This window comes from Apostichopus japonicus, chromosome 7 (assembly GCF_037975245.1).
Source record: "Apostichopus japonicus isolate 1M-3 chromosome 7, ASM3797524v1, whole genome shotgun sequence".
Lineage (NCBI taxonomy): Eukaryota > Metazoa > Echinodermata > Holothuroidea > Aspidochirotida > Stichopodidae > Apostichopus > Apostichopus japonicus.
In genome coordinates, this window is record NC_092567.1 from 19130469 (window position 1) to 19158225 (window position 27757).

Sequence of the window (27757 nt, forward strand, 5' to 3'; positions counted from 1 at the left end):
CCCCCGACCAATACCCCTAGCTCCGCCACTGTCCTTACTACACTCAAAAACGTCTTTGCGAGTACACTACGAGTAATAGCTACTCTCTTAAAACACCATCGAATATACAAATTACAATGTTTTTACAGACTTTTACGTGCAATCTGAGAATTTGCAGGCTTGAGACCCATATTTTAGGGCTAGGTATTCGCAGCATAGAGCACTCGGGAAGTGCCGTTTCCGGGCATCTGGGGGTTTGAAAAACCCCAAAATTTTCTTGTACGCTCCGCGCCAACCGCTGGTGGCGCTCCGCTTAGATAGTCTCCACACATTAGCCCCCCCCCAATAATTTTTCCGCTCCACCGCGCCTGATGGAGGGGCTTGGGGGGGGGGCAAGTGACCGGGCGAAGAAAAAAGAGGTACGTTTAGGATCCCATTCATAGTTAGGGACCGGACGGACTGTTCACCCGTAACTCGAAAATCTGTTAACGACAGTTAGATTTTCCGAATAGTGATTTGTTTTTAATTCAGACATGGTTCAACAGGTGAAAGGGGTCAGCGGGGTCTCTTGCTTCCCTTCTTTTCGTCTGTAGTCATAATAAAGATAATGAGAATGATAAGGGGTTGGAGAAGAGGGGAGGGGAGGGGGAGGGGAGCGAGAGGAGAGGGGAGGGGAGTTTGAGGGGGAGGGGAGTTTGAGGGGAGTGGAGGAGATCATGAGATGAAACACAGAAGGTATATGTTTATTTGTCTACGGAAGTAACAAAGCGTCTATATTTGGATCTGCGATGTTTTCATTTGTAAGCTATTTCATATTTCATACATTAAATGAATCTGCTATTACAACATATAACTGAATCATCACAAAACTTCCTCTGACGAAAACGTAGTCCTATCATGGGCCAAAAAACATGTACTTACAGTTACAATAATGGCACTGTGTCAAGTTCTTACTTGCTTCCTACATGCCGAGCTCCATAGCGATAATACACGGCAGTATGCAATGTTGTGGTCACAGATGGGGTTATATGGGTGGCTATAACTATATACATGTCACCTCTCATGAAATAAGTTTGCTTTTAGTTGATGCTTTGTGGAAACCTTGTAATATGATGCTAATACTGTTGTTTTAGAAATTATTGTCGAATGATGGTATAATGCTATATGTTAAAAAAAATCATCAAGTATTGGCTCCAAATATTCTAGAAATTCAAATAGGCACTACAATAGTCGTTCATGCTGCAATTTCACTGTCTCTGAAAGTTTTTTTTTTTTACTCACTGAGATATTTACTTGTCTCATGTAACACACCTTGATGTCAAACATGATTTAGTCATGATTCAGAATCACCAGAAAAATATTTCCCCCCAAAATGGGAGCAATATTTAAAATATTCTACATATTTTAAGCCAATATTGATGAAGTTGAATTGGTCTTATATTCGTCAAGGGTATCGCACGGTATAATTCTCTGTACCCTTATATAATAGAAAAGCCACTCATTATCACTTATATGCAAACTGAAAAGGAATCCTACAGCTACTTTTATAAGCCGTTTCATGCAAAACGAAGAGTAGAGTGCAAAACTGAAAAGCGGTTACCTTTTTTGGAGGCACTGTGACACCACACATGCAGTAAATAGCCTCCATTTGACATAATTTGTGAACTTTGATATCTCACAAATGAACAATTCTTCAAATTTCTAGACCAGATCATTCATTGCCAGCATCGCTGCCACAAAGCTTGTATATGCTTCTCTTATATATAACCCAGGTCCCACCGACACGACCCTTCGCTCAAAGTAATATAATATAGTATTTAATAATTTAGGACATAGCCCTATATCACAATTAAAATTATGTCGGAGCATTAGAAGGACTTAAGATCTGTTGTGCTTCAAAGAGTTGTTTCTGAGCATTGTAAAGAAGTTCCTCTGGCGTCATTTTCCTTCCAGGTCCAACCTGGATAGACGGAAGATAAGAGGGCTCCCTCTTTGATGGCGCTACAACCTGAAGTTCACCTGACGCCTCTCGAGAAGATATAGGGGAAACATGAATACTATTGGATGTTTTCAAATTTTGCAAACTTTTCTCAGTAAAACCTTGTTTCACAAATAAGTCTAATCCATTCGTTTCTCCCTTTTGGGTCAACAACTCTTTTTCCATCTCCTCCTTTTCACTCTTTTCTATTTCACCATTCTCTCTGTTACCCCTAACCCCTTTATTTTGTTTCGCCGGTTTGCTAAAAGCTTGTAATAAGTTATTTACAGCATCGTCAAGTTTATGGTTCTTCTTAGCCGTTTTCTTTTTCTCTTGCACCACGTTTCTTTCAACTCCAGATTCATTTAAAACGTCACCCCTCTTGTTATCTTCCCCGTTCTTATTTTTCGCACCTCTCTTACTAGCCGCTTCAGCATTTAAAGTTGCCAACATTTTAGCAAATTCGTCATCTTTTGGCTTGTCTTCTGTCTCTTTCAAAAAGCTCTCTAAATCCATATCTGGTACATCATTTTTCAAAGAATTTTTAAGAATTTCCTCTCTTTCTTGTGTCAATTTCTTTTCAAGTTCCTCATCATTTACTTCTGGTGTCTTTGCTAATTGTACTTCCTCCCCAGTTTCAATCAAACTGAGCAATCCCTGCATTTTCTTTTCAAATTGCTTCTTTTCTTGTTCCTTTTCTTCTTCCTTTTTCGCTTCTATCTTTTGCTCCTCATCGATTACTCTTTTCTTTTCTGCTTTCTCTTGTTGATACAACATATCTCTTCTTCTTCCTCTCCTCAGTTTCCTCTTTTCTGATTTATAAAAATCGTCATCAGAATCACTCCGCTCGAACCATTCATCCGTTAAATCTTTTTCTTGGGCTTCCTTCTCCCCTTCTTCAATCTTCCTCCGGACTCTTTCTTGCACTTCCGCAGCAGGATATTTTTGAGCAAAGTTCGCCAGAGCACCCCCACTTAATCTATTACTACTCGACTTATCCCTAGTCTTCTTCTTTGAGACAATCACTGTATCATTGATAGATGGAGCAGGTTTCTCCCTCGTTTGGCTATAGAAAAACTGTGGCTGTGGCGGTTGCATCTGGTAACCATATCCAGGTGGGTACGTACCAGGCGGGAATGGATTCATCGCACCTGGTACCATCTGCGGTATCATCTGCGGGTAGAACCCTTGCTGTGGATAATATGGGGACATATAAGGATTAACCATAGGATTAAGCATAGGGTTAATCATCATTGGGTTCATCATTGGGTTCATAACTGGCATACCCATTGGCATTTGCAGGGGGATCTGCTGAGCTCCTTGGGGAGAATTTTCACTGGTTTCGTCAGAAGGACCTTCGCCAGATAAAGCTTTTATTAGAGTTGATTGAAATGATGCATCATTCGGAGTGGTGTTTATAATAATCACCGGTCTGTTCCCCATTATTCCTTCTCCCTTTTGAGATGTCCCCTCAGTAGTTGATTCCTCCTTGGGATCTTGGTTTTTATCTCCCCCCTCGGCAGTATCTTCCGCAACTTTTTCGTTTACTTGAGATGATTCGGATGTCCCCTTGTTCAGTTCCGTTGTCTGTTCTGTATCATTGTTAGGAGTTTCAGTAAGATCTCTTTGAAGAGCAGCTTCCTTTACCTCTGTTTTTAAAGTTGTTGAATTCTTTGATCCAAATAAAGTGGTCTTAAGTTTATTCCAACCTAAACCGTCTTTCTCCTCTTTGACATCTGTTTTAGGTATCGGTATGACTTCATCCTTTGGAGCTTCTTCGACTTTTGAAGTTTCATCAAATACGAATGGACTACAAGCAACTGAGTGTTTAGATATAACACTCGGGGCTCGATCTACAGTTTGAAGATTTGCTCTTGAGCGACCGAGTAAACTTACTCTAGATTGAGATACGGTCTTCATGGAAATAGCATCGTCCGTATTACTTTTTCTTCTTAAAAATCCAAATAAACCTTTATTCTCCTTCTTTTCCTCTTCTTTCTCGTTTTGTATCTCTGTTTCTGGTTCTGGTTCGACTTCTTCGTTTTCTGTTTTATCGGCGGCTTGCTCATCTTGAATCGGCTCTTCCTCCGTGGTTGGTATGTCTTCTGCAACCTTATCCTCCTCTGCTACTACTTCGTTATCTTTTCCATTCTCCTCTCCTTCGTCGTCGACTTTGCCTTCATCCTCTTCCGATTTTTCATCTTCTTTCTTTTCTTCCTCCTTCTCTTCATCAGCTTTTTTATCTTCCTCTTCCTCTTCCGCCTTTTTCCTTTCTTCTACTTTCTTGAAGAGTTTTTTAGAGAAAAGACCGACTTTTCCAAAAACAGACAGTCTCCTAGGAAGTGAGTCAGGAGGCTTTTTAGCGGCTCCTTCATCTTGTTTCTCTTCGTCATTTTTCTCTTCTGTCTGTTTTTGTTTCTCCTTCACTTGATCGACTTCAGGGGGTTCCTCTTTTGGGACTTCACGTAGTTCTTCTTTGGGGATTTCCTGTGGCTCCTCTTTCGGTTTCTCATTAGGTACATCTGCAATTGGTGATTCCTCTATAACTTTCTTGTCTTCTTCATCAATCTCCTCTGTATCCTCTTTGCTTATTTCTCTCTCCTCTTTTGCTTCCTTTGCAGCAGTAACCGGTCGCTGAGATTGATGTGTTGCTGGACGAAGTGATTTCGATGTTTCTGGGCGGTCTGACTTAACGGTCGGTGGCCTATTAGAAATTCTAGAAGGTTCTCTCTTACTCTGATTGGTCAAAGGTCTTTTGGACTGCGATGAGATTGACCGTTTAGACTGTGACGTAATAGGTCTAGTTGACTGGTTTGTAGGAGGGCGTAAAGTTTGTTTTGTGGTTGGTCTTTTTCCATTATTCAATACACTTTTTCGATTTGCATCGTCAGTTTCATTAGCTTCAGGAATTTCATCTAAGGCACCAACTTTTCGCACTGATCTCCTACCTGTCCCAAGTGAGGAACGCCTAGGTCCTCCTCTGCCTCTCCCACGCCCTCTTCCTCTTCCCGTGGGTTTCAATCCCTTCTTCTCTGCTTTTCGTTTCTCTTCCCATATCTTAGCTCTCCTCAGTGACTCCTCTCTTCTCTCCCTCTCTTTCTTCCATTCTTCATCTTCTTCTTCTTCTTGTTTGGGAGTCGGAGCTTTCTCATCAGTTTGTTGTTCTCCACCTTCTTTATTGTCTGGGTTGGGTTTTTTCTTTTTCTTTTTCTTTGGAGGCGCGACGAATTTGAAGTGCTGGATTTGTGATGGAGGAGGATCTTTCGCCATCGTCGGCTCAAAGTGAATTCACTGATTTGAAACATCGAGACATTTCTGTAAAATATAAAGAACAGTAAATTAATTATTCAAATCATTGGATAAAACAAAAGCAAATTCAATATAAGAGATACCCATGTTCATAGGCGTAGGAGCCCAATTTGATTTTTTTGGGTGGGGGGGGGGGGGGCTGTAACGACCTGCCCGAAAAATATAACCATCATTTTTTGCGCGATCCGCGCGCGTTCAACATGTTATTGTACATATCATATAGGCATGCAACGGTTATTACATCGCATGCCAATTACATACAATCATTTACCGTGTTATTACCCTTCCATATTGGTTATCATGTTTGGGGAAGTCGTTACAATAATAATGATCATAATAATAACAGGTTAACCATTGAAAAACACATTGCAATTTATATTCTTTCAGTAGGTGCCCGAAAAATTCTCAGCATATTGCCCGAATTTTCACAAAAAAATATTTGGTTAGGAGGGGTTGCAGCCCCCAGCCCCCTCCCCTCCCCCCCCGCCTCCTACGAAAATGCTCATGTGTACTATTTACCAAGAAATACAGCTCTCTCGAGGCTATTGTCTTTCGTTTCTTTGTGTTTCAATTGGCTGGTTTTTCTTTTTGGAAACACGGAGCCACAAATCCACAATCCTCTTTGGTTTGTTGTGATTTATCTATATGTGGACAATGATGCTTCTAGAATCGAAATCATTCCACAATGTTTCATTTATTAATTACATAAAAGTAACCCAGGCTGCAGTACCTTATTATCTCAACAACAGAACAAAGCTGCGAAGCTGTCAGTTTGGTAAATTAGCTTCGTTTCACCGAATAAACTCTTTAATTACTACATATTTAATAACTCTAAGACTTATTCCTTTATTGTTGAACCTACAACAACTACTCCAGAATTAGCAGATCGAATTTATTGAGTTATTGAAAATAGCAGATTTACAAGGAAAGGAATGGCGTGGGAAGGGTCAATTTGTTCGTATAGTCAATTTGTTCGTATCGTTAATCGTCGATACAGAAATGTTTGTGCCACACACTATCCCCGAACACAGAACACTTAGCCTGATCATTTTACTTTCGTGGTAAATTATTTTAACGTCACCCACGATGGTAATAGAGCTCCTTCTTCAGAGAAGGAGGGTGCGACAAATAGGGTCATTGAAGCCGACTACCATATTTAAGCCTAGCACGGGTTGAAAAGGGGGATACCCTCACACACCCTGGATACGCGTCTGTTTATTGTTAACTTAATTATTATAGCACAACTTTCGGTAGTAATTTCGGTGCTTATACCAGTATGTACCTCCACCTCCAGCTTCCACCCCCGCCCCCAGCCTCCCTCTTTAGTGTATAAGCCACTGTATGATACATTGTGGTCCACATGTAGAGTATTCGAATCAATTAGGAAGTTTTTTTGCTGCTCCCCGTTCCTACTGTGGAAGAAGAGATGTGTTTGTAATACACTTTACGTAGTACAAGAAATTCTTACATCATGAACCACATGATTATCATGAATCTTTGTCATGGAATCTCCCCATGCCGCAATCTTGCCCTTCTCTCAAATCTTCCCGTAAACCCACCATCGCCCATTATAATTTGCCTTCTTTGTCAATTAAATATAGGCCATTTAGCTTTTACTTAGCTAATGCGTTACGAAAGTTCATATAGTCTCAAGTAACTCTTTGCTCATATTCAAAGGTCAATCGCTGTAAGTATTGACGCGGTCTATTACGTCATAAACCATCTAAATATTCTATAAGAACCAAAAAATGTCGTTTACCTCTATTTTTTTCTTTTCCTTACTTAGTTCAGGGAACTATCTTTGTTGTGTTCTTTACTTGTAATAGGTGCATCTTACACCCCAAACACGTAGGTCTATCGTACGTTTAAGCCAACATTCATAACTTAGTGACAAAAGAAGTACATACCAGTATTAGTCGATCCATCCCACATTTTGATAGAAATATGATACCCTACAAAGGTGCTGATAATTTTCAGTTGTTTTTCAAATCTCTGTCCAGGGAATAATTGGTGAAAGATCTCGTTGTAAACATGAAATCCGCCATTAAATCTGTTGAAGCTATTACAACGAATGGTATATTTACAGCTACGTGATCGATACAAGTGAGTTCTCTATTCATTTGAGGGACTGTTATCGACAGAAGTGGGCTCCGTAATAGTAGCCCCTTTCTGCGTAGTATTGATCTAGCTTTTGCTAATGAATATTTATTCCACCCATGACATCATCACTTGAATTAGTAAGGCCATGACCGGTGTGGGATGAATGGAATCAGGATCATGCAGCAATCACAAATTGGGGCCGTCTATAGCTGGGGTCGATTAAAGAAAATTGCTCTCGCTGCCTTGTCATTTTGATTCACATACGGGGCCTTTGTTTTGGTTACTGTGTAGTAAGAAGCGAGCATAATCAAAAAAAAAAATTAAGTTATAGTTCAGGCGCCGCTTGTCTGTCAGTTGCTCCCCTTACCAGATATAGTCCACTCAAAATTTGTCCAACGGCGTCATCCCCTTGTTTGATTGTAGCTTTTGGCCATTGTTTATTTATGTTACTTTTTATTGTCTTATTTCATGTAAGTTCCTTTCAAAATGTTTCTTAGTTTGTCACTTTCTTTCTCGAGGGCCCTTGGGGAAGATTATAGCGACGATGTCTAACCAAGTATAACCATCTTTAGATAAAGTTGAAATTAAATTAAATGGATGGAACAGTTTTTCATGTATCGTTCCTTTTAGAGAATCCAATTCCACTTACGTTGATCTCGTCTCCGCGGTATCGAGAAATTGTTCATTTCGAAATATGTCTGCCAGCCTGGGGACCCGGATCGAGCAAGCTGAACTTGGAACTTCACTTGGCTCTCGTGTACATCCTGAAGTGATGATATTCAAAGATCACCCCCCCCCCTCCCCCACACACACACACACTCTCTAACTGTGACGTAAATTTACTTGTGACCAGTTAGTAGTACAATTATTGTTCACAACACTGCATATCTGTGTTGAATTTCTGTAGTCGCCTCTCACGTCCGTGCTACCAGTAGACGAGTTCCTTCTCTCATATCTCCTCATATATTTTGTATGATAAAACAATTTTATGATCGACTGTTGCAAAACTTTGAAAATGGCTGATTGTGACTTGGATTTTGAACCATTAGGGCACCTGTTAAAGGTACATGCAAGAAGTTATTGAGTCAATTTTCCGCTGTTCTGCCTCTTAATGTAAAGTGTTCATGTTGGTACTAGTTACGCGAAATTTTTGGTACGCCTACCCCAAAGCAAAACATAGCATTGGCATGGCATGTAACGAGGTTATCGTGGTACTCTTTTACATGATTTTTACAAGCCATTAAAAGCCTGGATTTGTTTGAACGTTGGTATCGTTGCGTAGGCTGATCGCAAACTGCCAAGTCTAGCAGACTAGGCCCAAGTACGTAGGCTTAGCCTAGGCTTCTACACATAATGTTAAAGTTGTACTAGCGCAATAGTATAGTACCAGAACTATCACCTAGCACTGTAGCAGTAGTACTAGTAGCCTGTTACCGACGCATAGCGTTAGTCCAATTGTTATCACAACTAAATTACTGAGTCTGCTGGTGTAACTAAGTTGCAGTAGGACAAATGGTGTTGAATGTCATCCAACAATGCACTTTTGTTTATATGAAGTTAAAAGATCATGTTATGATTGACTTATTACTTTTATTAGAATTTATGAGCAATAAGAATTTAGACCTCCACTGTGGAGCAGACATCATCAACAGTCTAGCCTAAGTTAAAGGAGAATTCCATATATTAGCATATTTAATATCAACTCAGAGTTCTCTGTGACTCTGACATTGTCAGGACTAAAACTCTGCCTAGCCTAAAGTTATTCTTTGAATCTTTCTCTGTTGTAGCTCCCTGAACTTTGTAACACACAGTATTTCCCACTGACATTTAAATAGAGCTCCTAATGTCACCAATTATAAATGGAAACATAAGACTTGTCTATTCCCAAGAACATTTTCTTGACTCCAAGCAGCACTGAACATTGCATGACTTTGGATATTAGTATGCTGTACAAATATTTTTGATCGATTGAATGATTAAAAATGACCACTGATTTTGTTACAGGCAAGCAGTAAAGATCAAGTTCAGCAGTTGTGTGCTCAGTCTTTCATGTACAAGGATCTGATACACCCACCAGAGGAGGTAGTCAAGAAAACCACAGAGAACCTGAAGATAGAAACACAGGACACAGTTGCAGTAAGTAGTCTTTACTGTACAGTACCTCAACGTGGGATAAGGGAGATACTGTTAAGTTTGGCAAGCCGCCGAGGGGCCAACTCCAGCAGACGAAAGAATTCCAGTCTGGTCCATGAGAAAGAAAAATAATAAATAATTGGGCATCGGAACCCATTGCACATGTTGTACATTACTTAATCTAGGTATAGGCCTAGATTTTTATTGTCTGGTGCTAGCTCCTTGCACCAACCAATGGTGCCCATCAGCATATAGAATGGTATCTTTCCTTATTCACTTTGGAAAGCTCACTAATTTAAGTAAACAATAAATATAATAACCCCCAAATTTAAACTAATAGATCTATGCTTTTCAAGTTTCTACACTTATAGCATTTCCCTGACTGTTTATAATTAGCTCTAGGATATATGGCGTTAAGAAAATAAACTGTGTTCCAAGTGGTACCATGCTGCCATAAGTATTAAGGAAGGAACACATTTTCTCATACGCAGCTTGCAAAATCAGAGAGATAAGTGATTTGTAGCAACTTAAAAAAATAAAAAATCTGGCTGACCGACAAAATATTTAGTCCTTTCAGATGATCGGTGGTAAATTTTCAAAATCAGGGCTGATAGATTGGGAATATTAATTAACATAAACATTTCAAATCTATGCTACTTTTGTCCTTACAATTGATTGTCTTGCTTTTTGTCATTTTTCTTCATTTCCAGTTGTTCCGGTCTCTCTCCAGCCTGATTCGTCTTGTCTTGTTCCGAATGTGCACAGATGCAGCCTCAGTGGCCAAAGTGTTTCCAGGTTAGTTGTTGCTACGTTTGACAGCACTTGACATCAAACAGTTCCTACTAGTAACAATTTAAAGGTATGCTGTATTAAAGCATGCTATAGTTGCTAGAAGTTTAGAAAAAGTACTTTCCTGGAGGTCTTTACTCTCCAAATTATTCTCAGACATTCTAAGAGAACACACAAGATGTTTGAATGTCCCAGTGAGGTAAATTTAGTTACCCAAATAATGCCAGTTTTTTAAAATATGGTCACCTTTGGTCAAAATTCTTAAAATATTTTTGTTATCACCCACCCTGGAGGAAGTTGACCTCATCGGGACATTCAAACATCTTGGTTGTTCATTAAATATTCACAATTCTCACTGATTTCTTTCTACAGATAATTTTCATAAAAATCTAAAGGAGCTTCTGTCGAAGATAATCGCAGAAAATTTGTGAGTATCTTCTAACCGTATTTCTAACTTATCCAGGGAAATGATAATTATCATAAAGAAGGATGGTTTTATTAGTTTCTATTAACAAAAGTCAAATGTGATTGCAGACAAAAGTTGTTATTCCCGCCCCCACCCAATGCATCTCAAGGATAAAGAGATGAAAATTACCAACAGTTATTGAGCACAGAACTTGAAGATTCAAAGTCCCGGTTTCGAATTCGGACAAAATCCCATGATTTCTGGCTTATAATTCTTGTGCTCTTTCAAAAACTTTGTGGATAGATTTTGGCAGTCAGCTCTGTGTTGTTGATTTACTTGGGTTCTCCCCTTATCAAGTTTAATACAATAAGCTGCAACTCTTAGCTTTTCCCTCTCTGTTGACTCCATCTCCCTCACTGTTCACTCCTATGAGCCCACACTGTCCTTCCATTCACTACCTACTGTACACTCTACGTCTGGGTTGAAAGTTAAAACAAAATTGATGTTATCTTTTAAAACAGATCAAATTGGAGATCAAGAACCATTAGTAATCAAGGTAAGTTCAGAGCCTCAAAACTCCTACATCAAATTCAAAACATTAAAATTATTTCCCTAGCATTGTTCTGGGAAATTCATTTGTCCTTTTGGATACACCTCATAAATCTATGTGCTAACTGTAGCAATGAGGTTGATATACTTCTTTCATCATAAGTGAAGACCAGGTTGGACTGTAGAGAAGTGCATAATGTTGGAAGGAAAATGCAATCAACTGCCAAATTTTTGTGTCTTTTATGTTTTGTTTTTTCATTGTTCTTCTTTTTTTTTGCACTCTCTATAGTTTCTTTGCCAAAACTGATCGATTTTGATTGGCGGGTCGATATCAAGAGCTCGTCAGATTCCTTATCGAGAATGTCGGTACCGACATGCATACTACAACTCAAGGTGAGTATCTAATTTGATAAGGAAGTATTTAAAATATTTAAAATATATATATTTACACTACACGAGAGCAAGCGAAATGAATATATCGGTCCAATTCCAGAGTTTCCTAATTCTCCTTCTCAGATCCAAGAAGACACTACAAACACAGAGAGCGTAACAGGAACTCAATCACTGAATGTAGAGCTCAGTAAGGAGAAATTAGAAGCCATGCTGGACGGACTCGGAAAGATACGAGGCCAGCTCAACTCGGTCGCCAAAAGAAACTGATATGCGACGGTTTGAGGATTAAGAAATATATTGATGTGGAGGAAGAGAATAAAGAAAGAAGTAGGTGAAAAGATCTCAAAAAAGAACTGGTTTCTTTATAATGGACAAAGTGGAATGGAATGGAATGAAATATCAAGGGTGCGCTGTAAAGTGAGGAAATGTTAACGTTGAAAAGGAGCAACGTCTTCACCTAAAATGTATCTTCCTAGTAGCTGATACTTCAGAGTTATCCAACAGGTGTCGCTAGCAAGGCTCTCCTTGCCCCTTTTTAACAAAGTTTAGCTTTTTTGTTCCAAGAATGCTGAAGTTTTCACACTTGTAGAGAAATTGTCCAAGAAAGAATCAGCAATTGACATTAAAATACACTAATCTGTAGAAAAGACTTTATCTGAAATGGATTGGACTTTTTAGTTGATGGCTGAAAAGTATACTGGATACGTTAGTTAGGTTTGCTTTGAGAACTAAATACTATGTCAAAAGTTGTGTTTTTTTCCTTTTGAAAGAAATCTCTCGACATCTATGTACATGGCTCTGCCTCGATGAAAAAAAACCTGGCAGGCAGGGAAAAGAGATTGGGAAACCATATGAGAGAGAAAGTTAAATTTAAAAGGAAAGTGAAGTGCAGATGTGAGTTAAAGTTATTTAAATACAAAATATGCATCTGGTAACATCTGAATCTCGGAATGACAGCTCACGACAATATATATTTGTAGAACATGTGATGTAATCCGAAATTTGCTCGTATCCGATTCCGTTGGTATTTTATCGAAGGTCAGGAAGTAGTGCCAAGATTACTACAGGCAGCGAGGCGGCAATCCATGAACACTCAGTTTTTAACTAAATACTGTAAGAGTATATTTCCTGTGGAACAAATTCCTGTCTCAAAATGAATTCAAAAACAGGTTCTGTCTTAAGAACAAAACCCCAAGGTGTAGATTAACGACTTATTTTCAAAACAATGTGAAATACCTATATCAGTGAAAATTAATTGAATATTAGATAATATGTGTCTGGCAACACTAGCTGACTCTTGTAATGAGAGCTGACAACACACGAAACAGCTGTAGAACACCACAACGACGTCAGTAATTTTGGCTCTTATCTGATTTTTTATAGGTATTTTATCAAACGTGCGGAATAGTATTAAGATAAATACTGTGCAGATCAATCATTGGCAGTATTACAAGAAAAGCTTTAAAATTTATTTGGTATGTAAGACAGGTGACACAGGTTGAATCGTGGATTGATAGATAAAAAACAAAGCATAATATCTGCAACAGATGACAGGAGCCTTTCAAATCTATTCGCTATTTTTCATCTCGATCACGCTGCTATTTTATCGACAAGTGGAAATGATTGTCAGTTTTATAGGATTGGCAAACTCACATTCTTTCAAATCTATAATCTTTGCTGTTTTTCTTCAGTTTAAAGTACCTCCCTGATAATGACAATGATTAATGAGATGAAGATGATGTAAATCAAAGGTCACAAAATTAAAGTGATATTCTGGTGGCTGTATAAGTCAATTATATATCAAGGTTTTTCTCCAATTTGGGTGTTATTTCGTCAATGCACCTGGCAACAACAGAGTGAGAGATGTCATGATGGTAATCGAGGTGAAGAAAGTCTTCTAGTTTTTACCCGCCTTTATAATGTCCAAATCATTTTGTTTCCACCGAGAAAGATAATGTTCTTACAAAATTAGTAATTTAGTGATGAAATTCCAACAGAGGAGAACTTGGACAAACTAAGCACACATTTCCAATCTATCACATTTCTTAAAGATACATGGACAAATATTATAATAGTTTTTTATGAAAATCTGCCATGATACCATCACAGGTCATTATAAATCCTGGAGTAAGGAATGCTTTATCGGATGAAACGTACTATTAAAACCAACTATATCTAGATTAAGCAACAAGATATTGAAATATGGGGGATTTTCAACTTCCAGTGTAGAATTTTTTTTTACTCATCCATGTGACTGGCACATAGTATAGTAGACCAGTTGTAATTGTATTTTGTCATTTTGGGTGGGAGGGGTGGGGGGGTGTGGGGGAAGGACTTACAAGAAATAAAATGAAAAAAATAAACGACCAAGTCTTTTTGTTATTATTTGCTGTGTTTTCTTAATTTATTTCCCTACTTCTAACTTAATGCAGAGGAGCAATGCAAAGTTAATGGCTTATAACATATAAGAGCAAAGGTGTTTAAGCTAATGCCCTCAACAACAAAAAATAATAATAAATATGTTTCATTGTTTGGCATTCATAGGCAGAATATTATAATCTTTCTCGTTTCTTCAGGCTTGTATGTAATATACCTCACGAACAAAATGAGTAGACGATTTATAAAAGTGGCTGGAATACAAGACTAGCACACATCAGATCTGTTGTCATTTGCTTATCAGGATAAATTACATGAACTTTGTCCTGCAAGGATTAAACACAAGTTAGAAAAGAAAAGAAAAATACAGAAAGCAAAAAAGTCCAGATACATCAAATTAATGCTTAAATTAGCAGATCTTTTAAAGGTCATCGATAATGACCTGAAATATGCTAGAAAATCAAATAATGCTCAGTCTTGTTTAAACTTCAAGAAAACGTTATACTGCCCTCTAAGCATTTGTTCCACTGTTAGACATTTAGTTGTGTAATAATTAAAAGCAGAACCTGTAGCTACACTTCTTATCAAGGTGGCCCAATGCTTTTCAAGAAGGGGGGGGGGGAGCAAGGGAGACCCATTCTTTTCATGGCGGACATGTTTTTTCAAAGGGGGGGGGCAATGCTTTTCAGGGGTGTCAGGCAAAACCTATTTGCTACAAAACAAAATATTTGATAATTCCAAAGGGGTGCAAGATCACTATTTGGAGAGCCTAGCCCCCACCCCACCCCTCCTGGGTCACCCTTCTGATTGAATGCCAGAGAATTATTTGGAGAACCAGACCTCCAGCAGAGTATTTTTAGCCAATTTTAGCATACTGAAATGGTGGTGATTATTGATGACCAAGCAATTTATGATGTCACTTCATTCTCATATGTATGTATGTATGTATGTATGTATGTATGTATATGTGATCTTCCCGCAAGCAGGAACTCGCGAAAGAAGCCATGGAGGCTTATAGACTCGCAAGCTGACCGAAGCCAATCTCTCGGCACACATCCATTTAACGTCCATGTCGGGAAGTTGTTATTGAACAACACCCTTGCCAGACGACACACCTTGCTGTCGGCGGGGAATCGAACCGGGGATCTCATGACTGGGAGACGCCGGCGTTAACCACTAGGCTATACACTCCGCCATTGTATGACATATTGTATGACAAAGCTTAGACTTGGAATATGGCATGCCTTAGGTGGGGACTCCATGATCATGTGACTTAGTTTGGACTTGAACAATGCCTAATTTAACTCGGATTGAATATCGAGTCACTTGACTTGGGCTCGAACGATGCGTGAATGAGCTAGGGATCTAACAACTGCCTGACTTGACATGTAAACCCGAATAGTGCGTAAGCAAAGATGAAACTAGAACAATACGTTAAGTTAGCTGCAACGCAAAGTGAGTTCTCGTAGTAAACTTGGGCTCGAATAAAGAGTGAACTATTTTACCTTCTTAACCGATGTCACAAAGGACCAAATGAAAAGTTCTCTAATCTCCCATGAATGCATGATTCTGTCATCATGTTCTCGCCAAAATTTCAAAACTGACTCAAATAGTTGTGGCATCACGAATTAACATCATTATGAAAACTTAACTTACAGCGTCCATGATGTTTCAGCCGATAATTTACTTGAAATTAAAGTCCCACATGATCTCAATTTATGGGTATTTTATCATACCTCACCAGTCGATCCCAACACGTGAGAATTGCAAACTTCTAAAGGTATATGAAGTATTATCTCGTAAAACACTGGTGCACCCCAAGGCAAGGTTGCCCCCTTCCCCCGCCCCATTTTTTTATTCCCCACTTTGTACACAACAGATGCTTGATCATCAAATGCCAGTTATCATGTGCTTAATTACACCGAATCAAGCAGTCACTCTCATGCATATGACATTTTCCTCCCACGTTATTCCACATTCAGTTCATCTTAATCTTCTTTTGTGAATTTTAATTCTCCATCTCACTAGAGACAAAAAAAAAAAACCCGGCGTATTCTTCATCTCCGTCTTCTCTCGATACCAAAATATTCACACAAAAATATGTCTACTTTTATCCAAATTCAGTACTCTCTTTCTCTGTAGTAATCATTCCTTTCTCGTAATTTTCACTTTCTTCGCTGTCCATGCTTGTAACAATATTTTTACTCAGTTCGTCGTCGCCTCCTATCTTATTCCTCAGTAGCCTAGGCACTTTATTTTGAGCACGATCAGTCACGTTTTGTCCAGCGCGGGAAATCCCTTTCTTCAAACTGTTAACGCCTGCCTCTATCACCTCTGTGGTCTGGTTGTACAGGCCGAGGGAGACCCGGCGAAGTCTCTCAATCCTAGGTGACTTCTGAGAAGAATTGTTTCCACCTGGTGGTGAAAAAAAGAGAGTGCTCATTTGAGAGAGAGTTTGCAAAGAAATCCATCGTGAGTGAAATTTGTTAATGTGCGAGAGCAACATTTAAAAATCATAGACGTAATAATTGATTAGGGTGGGGGTGAGTGGGGTACGTGAGGGGGGGGGGCTACGAAGTGTAGTTGCGGTAGTATGCTTCTGTTCATCACATTTTCGACTAGGGATGCACTCCACGGCAGTTTCTTTCTCATTTCGCTGAATTTTTTGTTCAGCAAAGGAAGTGCCAAGCAGTGGCGGCGCCAAGGGGGGGCTTGGGGGGCTTTAGCCCCCCCACTGAAGTAGTCAGCCCCCCCCCCATTAGCCCCCCCAACTGAAATAGGCAAAAAAAAAAAAACCTCATTGAAACAATATAGCCTACCCAAATTTTGTCAGCCATAACGCAGTGCTACAATGGTCAATGGAAATTTTGATGAATTTTTCACATGATAATAGTCAGTGACTCAGTTGTGGTGCAGGAAGCCTTGTTTTGGTGACTGATAAAAACAATTCAGAATCCAGCTTTATCCGCGTGTGCGTTTCACAAACAGCGTGTATACAGACTAAAACAGGAGTTGTGTCAGAGAGCGCGATATAATAATTGAGCAAGGGAATTGGATCTTTCACAGCAGGTAATATTTTAGTGATACGAAAACTGTGAATTGGTATCTTCCATTCTAATTTGACTAAAGTTACTCACAAAAAAATGCATATTTTTGGAGAAATTTTCAGGTGACAAAAGCCTCGCTAAATGCCACCATTTTGCATGTAGGCCTTTCCAGGATTGGGAAAAATTTCAAAAGGGGAGGGGGGTACCCCCTCCCCTTATACCCCTCCCCCAGGACGGCGATCACTCAATCTTGTAAGCCACCAAAAAAAATTGGCTCAGCCCCCCCTTAGCCTCCCCAACTAAAAATTCCTGGCGCCGCCACTGGTGCCAAGCAATCAAATCGTCATGATATATATATACCTTCAGAATAAGTGTATTTTTAAAATTTTCTAATACAATACTCACGGTGCATGCGCGGTTTATCATTATTCAGTTTGCTATGCTGTACTTGAAGAGTTGAAGTACGTTTCACAGCGTAACAGAATCTACCCACTTGAAATCACTGTTTGATATTGCAGCTTGATAAGAGGGTAAGTTCTATGTAACCTTATAAAGTCGTTTCATGTAGGTCGATGCGTATTTTCTTCCCTATGTTCTTATTATTCTTTGCTTGGTTTTTTTAATTGCTATTCTTCGCCATCTTTACAGCCAGATCACTCGCTAGTTAATTTTTGATATTATACTGGTGTGTCGTTAAAGAGAGGATCGGCTCCTCTGCATGGACATTTAAACAATTCTCTGCGGAGAACTAGGAGAACTACTGAAGACATCCGATTCACCTTTGTGGTAACTGAGTTCATTTGGAAACGAATCTTCGTAAGTAACTTAAACGTAACGCGAGCATAAGAGCTACTTTTTGCAGTTATTTTAACCCATGAAATATTGAATATGAAATACTGCTTAAAATAAAATAAGCGTAGTGCACCATGTAGAAACACATATCATACCATAAATTAACCCCACCCCCACCCAGAAAACACACCTTCCACCACAAAGAGAGAGAGAGAGGCAGAGAGATGGAAAACAACGACATTGAAATTTGAAGGGAAAAAATTAAGATCGCCACACTGCCAAGTTCTTCCCATGTGTCATTGTAAATTAGGAATTGAATTGTTGTTTTCCCAACCTCCAATGTCCCTCCGTTCAATAGACAAAGAGTGGAGAATTTAAGCTCAAAATGATCAAACTTCGGCCATGTATACCCTTCTACTTCCTATAGATGTGCTACCTACGCCACCCCCCCCCACACCCACCACATGTGGTTAGACAGAACTGCACACTGTTGCAACTTTCCAACTTATCGAGGGCTCCTCTGGAAAGCAGTGCTTCTGCACTGCACAGGACTACCCTCATTAAGATGACTATAACAAAACATAAATTAAAAACAAATTATAGGGCCTACCGTCAAATTCTTGATTTGATAGCCTTCTATTGGCTATAAAACGTGAATGATGAATATAAACGAACAAGGAAGACTAAATTGTCAGCTTTGTCGTAAAAATTTGAACAGCAACGATTCTTACGAAACTTTTAGAATTTTAGGATGACGTCATTCAAGGCTATGTAATAATATTATAAGATTATGCAAGTTACGCTAGTGGACTCTCTCTGTGTTTAACATTTTCCCGCTCATTATAGACACGTTAATGTGATCCTCGCGAAAACAGTTCCTACTATTATGTCATGCATCGATAAACTTGTCCATTAGAATATTACAGATAAATAAAACGTTCGGGAAATGTTCATTTTGTTTTTGGTTTCCTTGTAACTCTATATATGGAGAGATATAGAATTATCGGAACGGAAAGTGCAACTCCTTTTCTTTAATTAGCGCTGGAGTGTCTTAGTTTTGCTTTACATTATATAATCTAGAATCACACGAACTCGGACAGATGCCAAAGATGCATAAAAATATAGCGTTACTACCCGTATGCGAGAACCATACTTTATTTACCGTCCGTCTGCGGTATATGAAACGTGGGTGTTAGTAAACAGAATACTTGGTTTCGGGTTTCGCAACGCATGCGCAGAAATGAATTAGCAAAATTGGCAGAAAAAGTTCCACCTGATATGAAGATAATTTGAGCTACTGGAGGTGTTGAGAAGTCGGTCATTATATGAAACGAACTTATTTTTAAATGTGTGTGGAACCTGACTTGCTGTATTTTTACATGCAGATTAATTTCCGTGTATACGTTCCTCATCTCAAATGGCGTGAAATAATGATAAAATGCCACACATGTGAATTTCAGAAACTGCAAAACTATTCTAGGTGTCGTTATTATGTTGTTTTTGACACTCAAGAAACCTGCCAACAGTCGTTTTTGTTTTCTTTATCACGTACTGAGTGATTCAGATGGCAAATATACATTGCAAAACAAAAAGGCCTACAGGGAATGAACCAGCTATTAACTATACAGGGAGGTTTCATGAATATAATGTGAATAAAATAATACCTACTACACATGCAAAGAGTAAAAATTAACTCCGGCTGAAATAAGTTTAAATTTAACTGCTATATATTAGTGTATTGTGGTTGAATATTCGAATATAGCGAGCATAATGTTATAGAAGTAGGTAAAATACTTTAAAGGGTATACTTCCTCTAAGAGAAACATACACCTTGAAGGTCATTAGTAGGCCCTAAAATATGCTAGAAATCCAGATAATGGTCCGACCCATGATCAAATTTCAGCAAAGCATTTTATACTGTCACTCTAAACGTGGTCATTCATACTGAGATCTTTAATTCTCTATTTTAACACTCTTGAATGTCTGTGGAAAAGCAGCAGAATGAGAACTTCCATGAAAGTATATACCTTTTAATAATTTTAGAACTTTTTTGGCAAAATTTGGGACAAGTACTGATGACCTGATGATCTTTAAAGTAACTCTCTGCGTTTGAATATTACCTTTTGGATTAAAGACTAGTGTTTGTCCCCTGTCCACCCGCCCCTTTTCCTCATTCACTACAGACAGTTTTCTTGGTACCTTGTGGTAGCCTGCTTGCTGGTGACTTCGTAATGTTCGATGCTAACGAAATATTGGGAGGAGGAGAGGGGAGCCGATGGGTGAAGGGAGAGAGAGAACGAACGTTGCTTACATCTAGCGCTAAACATACTACATTTTCAAAGCAGGTGTGAATATAGCCTTGCATAGTTTGCATATATGTATGTATATATATGTATGTATATATATGTATGTATATATATATGTATATATATATGTATATATATATGTATATATATATATATATATATATATATATATATATATTATATTTTTTTGGGGGGGGGAGTTAGGGAATGAGGGATTATTATTATGAATATATATTTGACACTCTTGGTAAGTCCGTCATTTAATATTGTGTATTGTGGTTATTTTATTTTAACCGAAAGAACTATCGACAACTTTGTGCGACATAAACTGCATCCACATAGCGCGTCTACCAACATATATGAAAAGGTTTCCTCTATCCTTGACATGATGCAAATGTACACAAATATTTCAATGATAATAAAAAATATATATAAAAAAGGGAAAGCAAATTGAGTAATACCATTATCAGCGCTCCATCTTCTTCTTTTATCTCCATCCTCTGCCGTCGAATCCAGAGGCAGCGTCAGTTCAGAGGTTGTAAGTGAGTCACTCTGATTCTGCAAAGCCATTTAAAGAAGAGCGAGATAGATGGTGAAACACACACACACACATTTCATTTTAAGCAGTATATTTCAATTTATTATCCAAAATGGCCAAAATAGTTATCACTGCATGTTTTAACCGGCCGACTGCTTCCCCAACCCCATTTAGGCCTGGTACCTGATAATCTCCTATTAAAACGGCCGAGCCACGACGCATCAGAACTCCCCCCCCCCCCCCGCCATGCACCTTCCCCCGCAGAATCGATTCTCAGAAGGCTATACGTCTGTGGAATTGATGTTACACTGTAGATGAATTTACCGACATCTGGATAAATCCCTCGACGGTTTAACGAACAAATTTTGCAACCCACTATTAGGGCGCGCCCCATAGTTTGCGGGCAGTCGTCCTATAGACAATCCCTTTAAATCATGCGTTGAGTCATAAATGACGGCTGCTATAGACGCTCAGTTTTTTCGGGAGGAAACGGCAGAATTAAGGGGGGCAACAAAGGTAATACAACTTTGTAAAACAGCTTCAATTAATAATATTTCTCAGACTTCTAACTTAATCATCTCTGCATGTGATTGATTATATGTCATTAGTTTCGACAACACTGCTAGTCGGACATAAAAAAAGGGAGAGAAAAAAAAAGGCTTGTCGCGTTGAAAGAATTGATACAGGTTTTGGGAAATAACAGAATCCGTGTAATATATAGCTAAGATAGAGATGTACAATATCAGTGTGTAAGAGCCTATATGACTTCGAATTTTGCATATATTTACATTCCAAATCAGTATTGAATATACAATCGCAAGAATGCTAATGTACCGGGTGCTAGTGGTGGGGTATAGGGTCGCATTTATGTGCGCGATATTGGTCTGTTTTCCGCCCCCCCCCCCCTGGGCCTCGAATTTATATTGCATTTTATTTAACCATCTTTTAGCATTAAAACTTATTGTTACAGGGTTATACATTGTGGTAGGCCATAATGAACGTATACTGTGTATAGGCTGTGGCGGAAGAGGCTTCCATTATCAGACTAGTTTTATATGGGGCTCATAATATAGAGGTATACGAAATCAAATTACACATCTACAGCGTATACTGCTTGCTCCTGGGGCGCAACCACCTTTCTCATACTGCCAATATGTTAGTGCCCTTTGAGGATATTCCGTAAAGTCATGGGAGGCCGTTCTGAAACGGAAAATGGTGCTATATTTTGAAACTTGGAGAATGTTTGCTGTTTAGGTGTTTACCGCGTATACATGTTGTATGTTTAAGTAGGTTCGGAAATATTCTGTCTCTGTATTCTGTCTCTGTCTCTGATTTTGTTCGTGGGGATGGGGGGGGGGGGCAAACCTCCTCAGAAGTATATGTGGTTAGGCCCCTGCTTGCTACCATATTTGTTATATGTGAGTAAAAATCGAGAGGGGGGGGGGCTGGATCCGTGTGGTGTAGACGCAACTTAGGAAAAGTGTGCATATATAGGCATTTACACAAACGATCGATTAGCTCGGTATGGAAACGTTTGAGCATTTCCTATACCATAATATGCGACAGTTCTTAAGTACGTGGTTCAATGTGTGATTTCTACGGTAATCGACTCTCTCCTGCAATTATGTGATTGTTTTTCTTTGGGACGCCCAGTTTCCGTAAATTGAAACAGTATATCCACCAATGCTAAATACATAAGCTTTCATTAAGTTTTCGAGTCGGACTGAGGGTTTGAATGTTGTTTGTCAATAGGGAATATCCTGAAACCTACTAGGCTACTACACTATACTAATTGTCATGTTGTTCTCTTACTCACAAGGTTTTACTTGGTCAAAACGAATGCGATTGCTTTGGAGCAAGCAGGTTAAGATAATATATATTTTACATATGCTTGACAATCATGTAAAATGTGTGCCGATTGGTTTAGTAGTTTTATTGGAGAGTTGTTTTACGAAAATTAAGTGATAGATCGCCATCTATTTAGCTAATTGATATGCAAAAGTTGTCAACAAAGATGACATGACCAAGGTCTTAGGTTTCGATTCGTGTTTAATGTAATGTAACACGTATTGAAATGCTTTACTTGGTGTTAGAATTGTTTCCAGTTAAAATATTCGATTCATCGATTCATCTCTTGTAAACTAGAAAGTAATATTCTGAGCAAAATAACAGTTTTTATGATTAAACTGACTAGGGTGACGGTACTCTGTTGTGGGGAATAGCATACTGAAGTACAATACACAATGCACTGTGAACATTTTGCAATATGCAAAGTATACAACAGGCCTGTAGTGTACACTTAACTTACATAATATATAGTGCAAGTTCTAATAAACGACCGCACGGCCAGTTTGCCGAACGAATGCGGTTGATATGGGGTAATTCCAATCACTGAAAAATAGAGGACGTAACTGCAAGATACGGTAAGTGACCTAATTTTTCAAAGGATTTGGTGTAGAAAGGTAGCAGTTGGTCAAGGCGATGAATTCCGCTAAATTTGATTCATACGTCTCACACGGTTCTTACTTAATACTTAATAATACTAGCCTAGGCATAGCCTAAGTATCATTAGGTCACGATACATAGACCTAATGTTAGGCCTATGCCTATTAGTACAGTTGTAGTGAAGTACTACTAAAGAGTAGGTGGATGGCGGTCAACATATTGGTGCGATGAAACCAGCTTAAATGAGTAGTTTGTGTAATTAAATTGAATACAAAGGGAAAATAAGGAATAACCACGGGGGCTTGACTGTGCATAGATCGCAGTTCGTACTGTGATGAGCAATGGATAGCCCATGTGTCTGTTGTAGAAACATAATCCTACCCCTTCCCCCTTCTCGCATACAGAACGTCTTTATATGAATGAGTTTGTATTGTAGAATCTGTGATATACGTATACTATAGCGCAATGTTTAATGCGACATACAGCCCAAATCGTTTCCATATAGCCTACTTAGTTAAAGTGTATATCGCAAGGGGTTTGAAAAGAGTTTCAACTCCGTGCTATAAATAAAATCAAGGAACTGCTGTTTGCTCCTTTCTATATCACGTTCCTGTCCGGTCAACGAGTTGGACTGTGACTCAGTAATCGGATAGCAGGTGGCCAATAATCATAAAGGAGATAATAAAACAGCATGTGTATACATATCAAAGAAATTTCTAAAATCAGACGACCGACGTTCTGTGAATCAACCAATTACAGGAGGGTTAAGGACTTTACCCGTGTAACGGACATTTCTTTAGTAGCATTAAAATAGAAGTTTTATATAAATAGTAGTATTCCTCTGCTCTGTTTGATCCCGTGTTTCTGTATACAAATTTATTTTATGAATAACAATGTAAAGTTGTACACCATCTCACTCAAAGTCTACGTTGTCTTGTCAACGGAAACAACTAAACAATAATTGAGTATGAAATTGTAATAGAAGGTATACGTATAAACAGCGGTGGTTCCCATTGAAGTTTGGGCGGGATAATTTATAATCCTCCACCCCCCCCCCTTCCGTCAAACACACACATAAATATCAGTGCCCATGTCTCCACCGAGTTAAATGCCACAATTTCCCACAAAACAGAAACATTTGACGTTTTATAACATTTTATCGATGAACACCAAACATAATAGTAATACAATAACTTGGTCAGATACTACCCTCACTCTTGTACCCGTGGACAAAAAAACCAGACCAGCGTCAGTGCCACATAGGATTCTCTTCAATGTTCACCCAATGCGGACAGATGCGTCATGTAATTAATTTATGCGACCTGTACCCATCTCGAAAGTAAGATGCACCGGAAACTTTATCCCACATTTCTCGGGGCCCTCCATTTCTTCTCCATATCTAATTTACCCCGACCCCGAGCAGGATCCTCCTATACACCCCACCCCCCGTACCCCCATTTCACGATAGGCCTGATTCCGGGTGACAAATTATTTGTTCTTAATGCTTGCTTACACAAATCAATTTCGTGTAATGCTAACGCAGCTTATAGTACGTGAATGATGTATATATTGACATAACAACAGAAGATATTATCACCAGTCATAGTTAATAATTATTCGTATTGTAGAATTTGTCTATCAACAAAGTCGCTCGTTATTTATAAATATCAGAAACTGCAACAGCTGTTTTTGGATTCGTCACGCAATAATTTATTTCCGTCGGAGAAAGGAATACATGCTATTGTTATCGTGTGTGTATATGTATGTATGTGTGCGTGTATAGGTGTGCATGTGTCACTGTGGATATATGTGTTATTTGTAATTAGTGCCCATGGCTTTTATAGATACGGTAAATTGCGAAGGATATCTTGGGTGAAGTTCAAACATACTAAGTAGATGCCACGTAGGGTGCTTTGGTTATTGGGGAGGTCAAAGGTCATTTGAAGTAAGCAATTGTCAAAATCTGAAACCATGTAAACAGGCTTAACATAGTTTAGTTTAGATCCATAATTCATACCTGATGCCATGACTCTGTCTTGCTATTGTTTTGTACAGGTCATTTGTCATTTTTGGGGTCATTTAGGGGTCAAAACCTGAAAACCTTGTAAACATGTAACTCAATAAGTGCAGCTTTGGTACATAAATGTTAGGCTCGAAATGTCAGGCCCACTTACTTGTAAAACGTATATAACTGTATAATACAGTATACAGTAAAGTAGGTCTGATGTAATTTTGAGCATCGCATACACATTGTGGAAGATATAATCTATTAAATATAGCACATCGCTACTTGTGAACGCAAGTGGTCTCAAAGTTTGTCCCTGTCTTCACATTTTCTTTCTGCAGTACAGATAAGTATAGGTATAGTAGCATAGACAAACATCATGATTATGGGTATACGGCAAGAGGTGGTTTAGGTCAGACTAGATGGTATTACAAAACAGCTGGAAAAAATATTCTTTCCTTTATTCGGTTGTAGAGAGGACGTTTAGGGATCTGCAGAAACGAGTTAGGGGGATGGGTGGGGGGGATGGGGGGTTACAGAAAAAAATCAAATAAAACGTGGTTCGTTTTCACCCAGCTTAACCCATCAGCACACCCAATTTTTTATTACAGGGACCGGACTCGGGTTTGAGATAGGGGCGGTGGTCAGACCAATGTTAAATGGTGGTGACGATAAAATCGCCAACTGGCGGCAGCAAGCACGTATAAATATCTTTCCGGTGAAAATGATTTGAGGACACATGACTCTCCCCACCATCCCCCGGTGTCGTGTGACCCTGTATTCCAATCATGAAAGTGGAATTGCCACACGAAATTAGGTCACAGTTGTGGTGTTGTTTATTTCTTAAAATGCTTCATATACAGGACAAGAAGATAAGCTATGTATAAAGAAGTGGTTCTCAACTTTCGACATTTAATTGGATATGCTTTTGATACAGTTTCATCGGCGTATATGCTTTTATACAGTTTTAACGGGATATATCTTGATGCAGCTAATGGGATCAAACTGATACCTGTCAGCCCTATAGCAAATTATTAATTAGTACAGTGTTTCCGGTATAGTCCTCGGGCTATGAAGACGAAGAATTTAACAATTACTTATCCAATTAACGTTACAAAAAAAAAAAAGCCCCGGTAGCGCCAAACATTAATCATGCTTTGATATCGCTCGGAGAGTATGCTTGTTTTCGCATACATGTGTTATTGAGACGAGTTTATACGCTTGTAATAGTGTATAGTCACGATATATAACTATACTTGAGTAGCTTTGCTACTCAAGAGCAGTTTCGCGATTACTTCACGATGACGTCATCGAGGCTTTGGCTTGGTGCGTGAAGGGAAACAGTTAAAGGAGACACGAACACAACTAGAACTGCATTTGCCTGCAAATACGCAGTATTGGCTTTCTGGTCACTTCGCCCAACAACCATTTCGCCCAACTGCCATATCGCCCAACTAGCATGGTCATTGCGCCCAACCTTGTTGAAGTTGTTGGTCATTTCGCCCAACCATTTTTTACTGCATATTCAGTCAGAATAATATCACCTTTTCTATTTCACTGGTTCAATTTGATTTATTTTGGCTGGTTGGGCGAAATGGTAAGGTTGGGCGAAATGGCAGTTGGGCGAATGGTTGTTGGGCGAAGTGACCAGCTTCCCAGTATTGCAGTGCGCGTGGAGTGCTTGCAGTATTAGGGAAAACATTTCGCTAATACATGGTGTTATTTTTTGGGCGGACAACACACCAGGGAGTATAGTCATGTAGGGTACCTACAAAGTGAGGGCGCTTGTGAGCGCCGGGACAGGGCTCAAAATAAGTTGGCTACGCAGCTAGCCTCTGAAACTGTAAATGTACAGTCGCTTCATGAAACTTTAAGTTTCAACGTCCAGTCATGTAGGTATCGTTCACTTGGCCAGTCATGACAATATTGTAGCGCGCACGCGCACTAAAATAAGTGTCATGTTTTTACCTCGTAATTATGATAGAGGACAATGCGTTAAAAAACTCTCCCAAACACCTAACAAATATCTTGCTCTATTTTGGGAGATATCCTATTTTAAAGGTTGTATCAGAGGGCTATATATATGATCTGAAAACTGTTACTTGCCCTTTGTTTTTCTATTCATCATCATCAAGGTAGAATGTTAACACTCACACCATGATTTAGGTCACGTTAAGAGCTTCACTCTATTATTTGCCAAACCATCCCATTTCCATGACAGTCAATAAACATTGTAATAAATAATGAAAAACATAACAAAGTGAACCACAAGTGGCTAAATCATGTCATGTTTAGAATTGATCAAGTTTTAAAGCCCAAGCTGTGTTTAAAGGGACGTCAAATCGTCGATATCTCCCAAACGAAATAAGATGTTTCTTAGCTATTTGTGGAAGTTGTTCATGATAGTTATCTCTATCACATGATCAAATTAACCAATGAGGGTCTGTGTCTCATTTAACATCTACTACTGATATTTCAGTGACTGATGGGTATAAGGCTAGGTGGTTTAGGTCAGACTAGCTAGATGGTATTACAAAACAGCTGGAAAAATATGCTTTCCTTTAATAGGTTGTAGAGAAGACGTTTAGGGATCTGCAGAGACGAGTTGGGGG

The 27757-nt window shown here is 38.9% G+C and overlaps 3 protein-coding genes across 3 annotated transcripts in view; 1 reads left to right on the forward strand and 2 right to left on the reverse strand.

The window, feature by feature from the left end:
- Positions 1–721: 721 nt before the first annotated feature.
- Positions 722–7397, reverse strand: LOC139969614 (uncharacterized). Its single transcript, XM_071974728.1, has 2 exons — positions 7174–7397; positions 722–5272 (listed from the first exon to the last, which is right to left on the reverse strand). Exon 2 carries the CDS (start codon positions 5225–5227, stop codon positions 1835–1837), a length of 3393 nt encoding a protein of 1130 aa, XP_071830829.1. The 5' UTR covers positions 5228–5272; positions 7174–7397; the 3' UTR covers positions 722–1834.
- Positions 7398–8234: 837 nt separating this feature from the next.
- Positions 8235–12790, forward strand: LOC139969615 (COMM domain-containing protein 9-like). The gene is made up of 7 exons (XM_071974729.1): positions 8235–8429; positions 9371–9502; positions 10210–10294; positions 10661–10715; positions 11216–11250; positions 11533–11636; positions 11760–12790. The coding sequence occupies exons 1-7, from the start codon at positions 8355–8357 to the stop codon at positions 11901–11903; spliced, it is 630 nt and encodes a 209-aa protein (XP_071830830.1). The 5' UTR covers positions 8235–8354; the 3' UTR covers positions 11904–12790.
- Positions 12791–14009: 1219 nt separating this feature from the next.
- The window catches only part of LOC139969617 (uncharacterized), a 30717-nt gene continuing 16969 nt past the window's right edge, over positions 14010–27757 (reverse strand). The window contains exons 3-4 of the mRNA XM_071974730.1: positions 20619–20715; positions 14010–16427 (exon numbers count right to left, since the gene is read on the reverse strand). Of these exons, the coding sequence (XP_071830831.1) occupies positions 16123–16427; positions 20619–20715 (402 nt within the window). The 3' untranslated portion in view covers positions 14010–16122. The remainder of the gene's footprint in view (positions 16428–20618; positions 20716–27757) is intronic.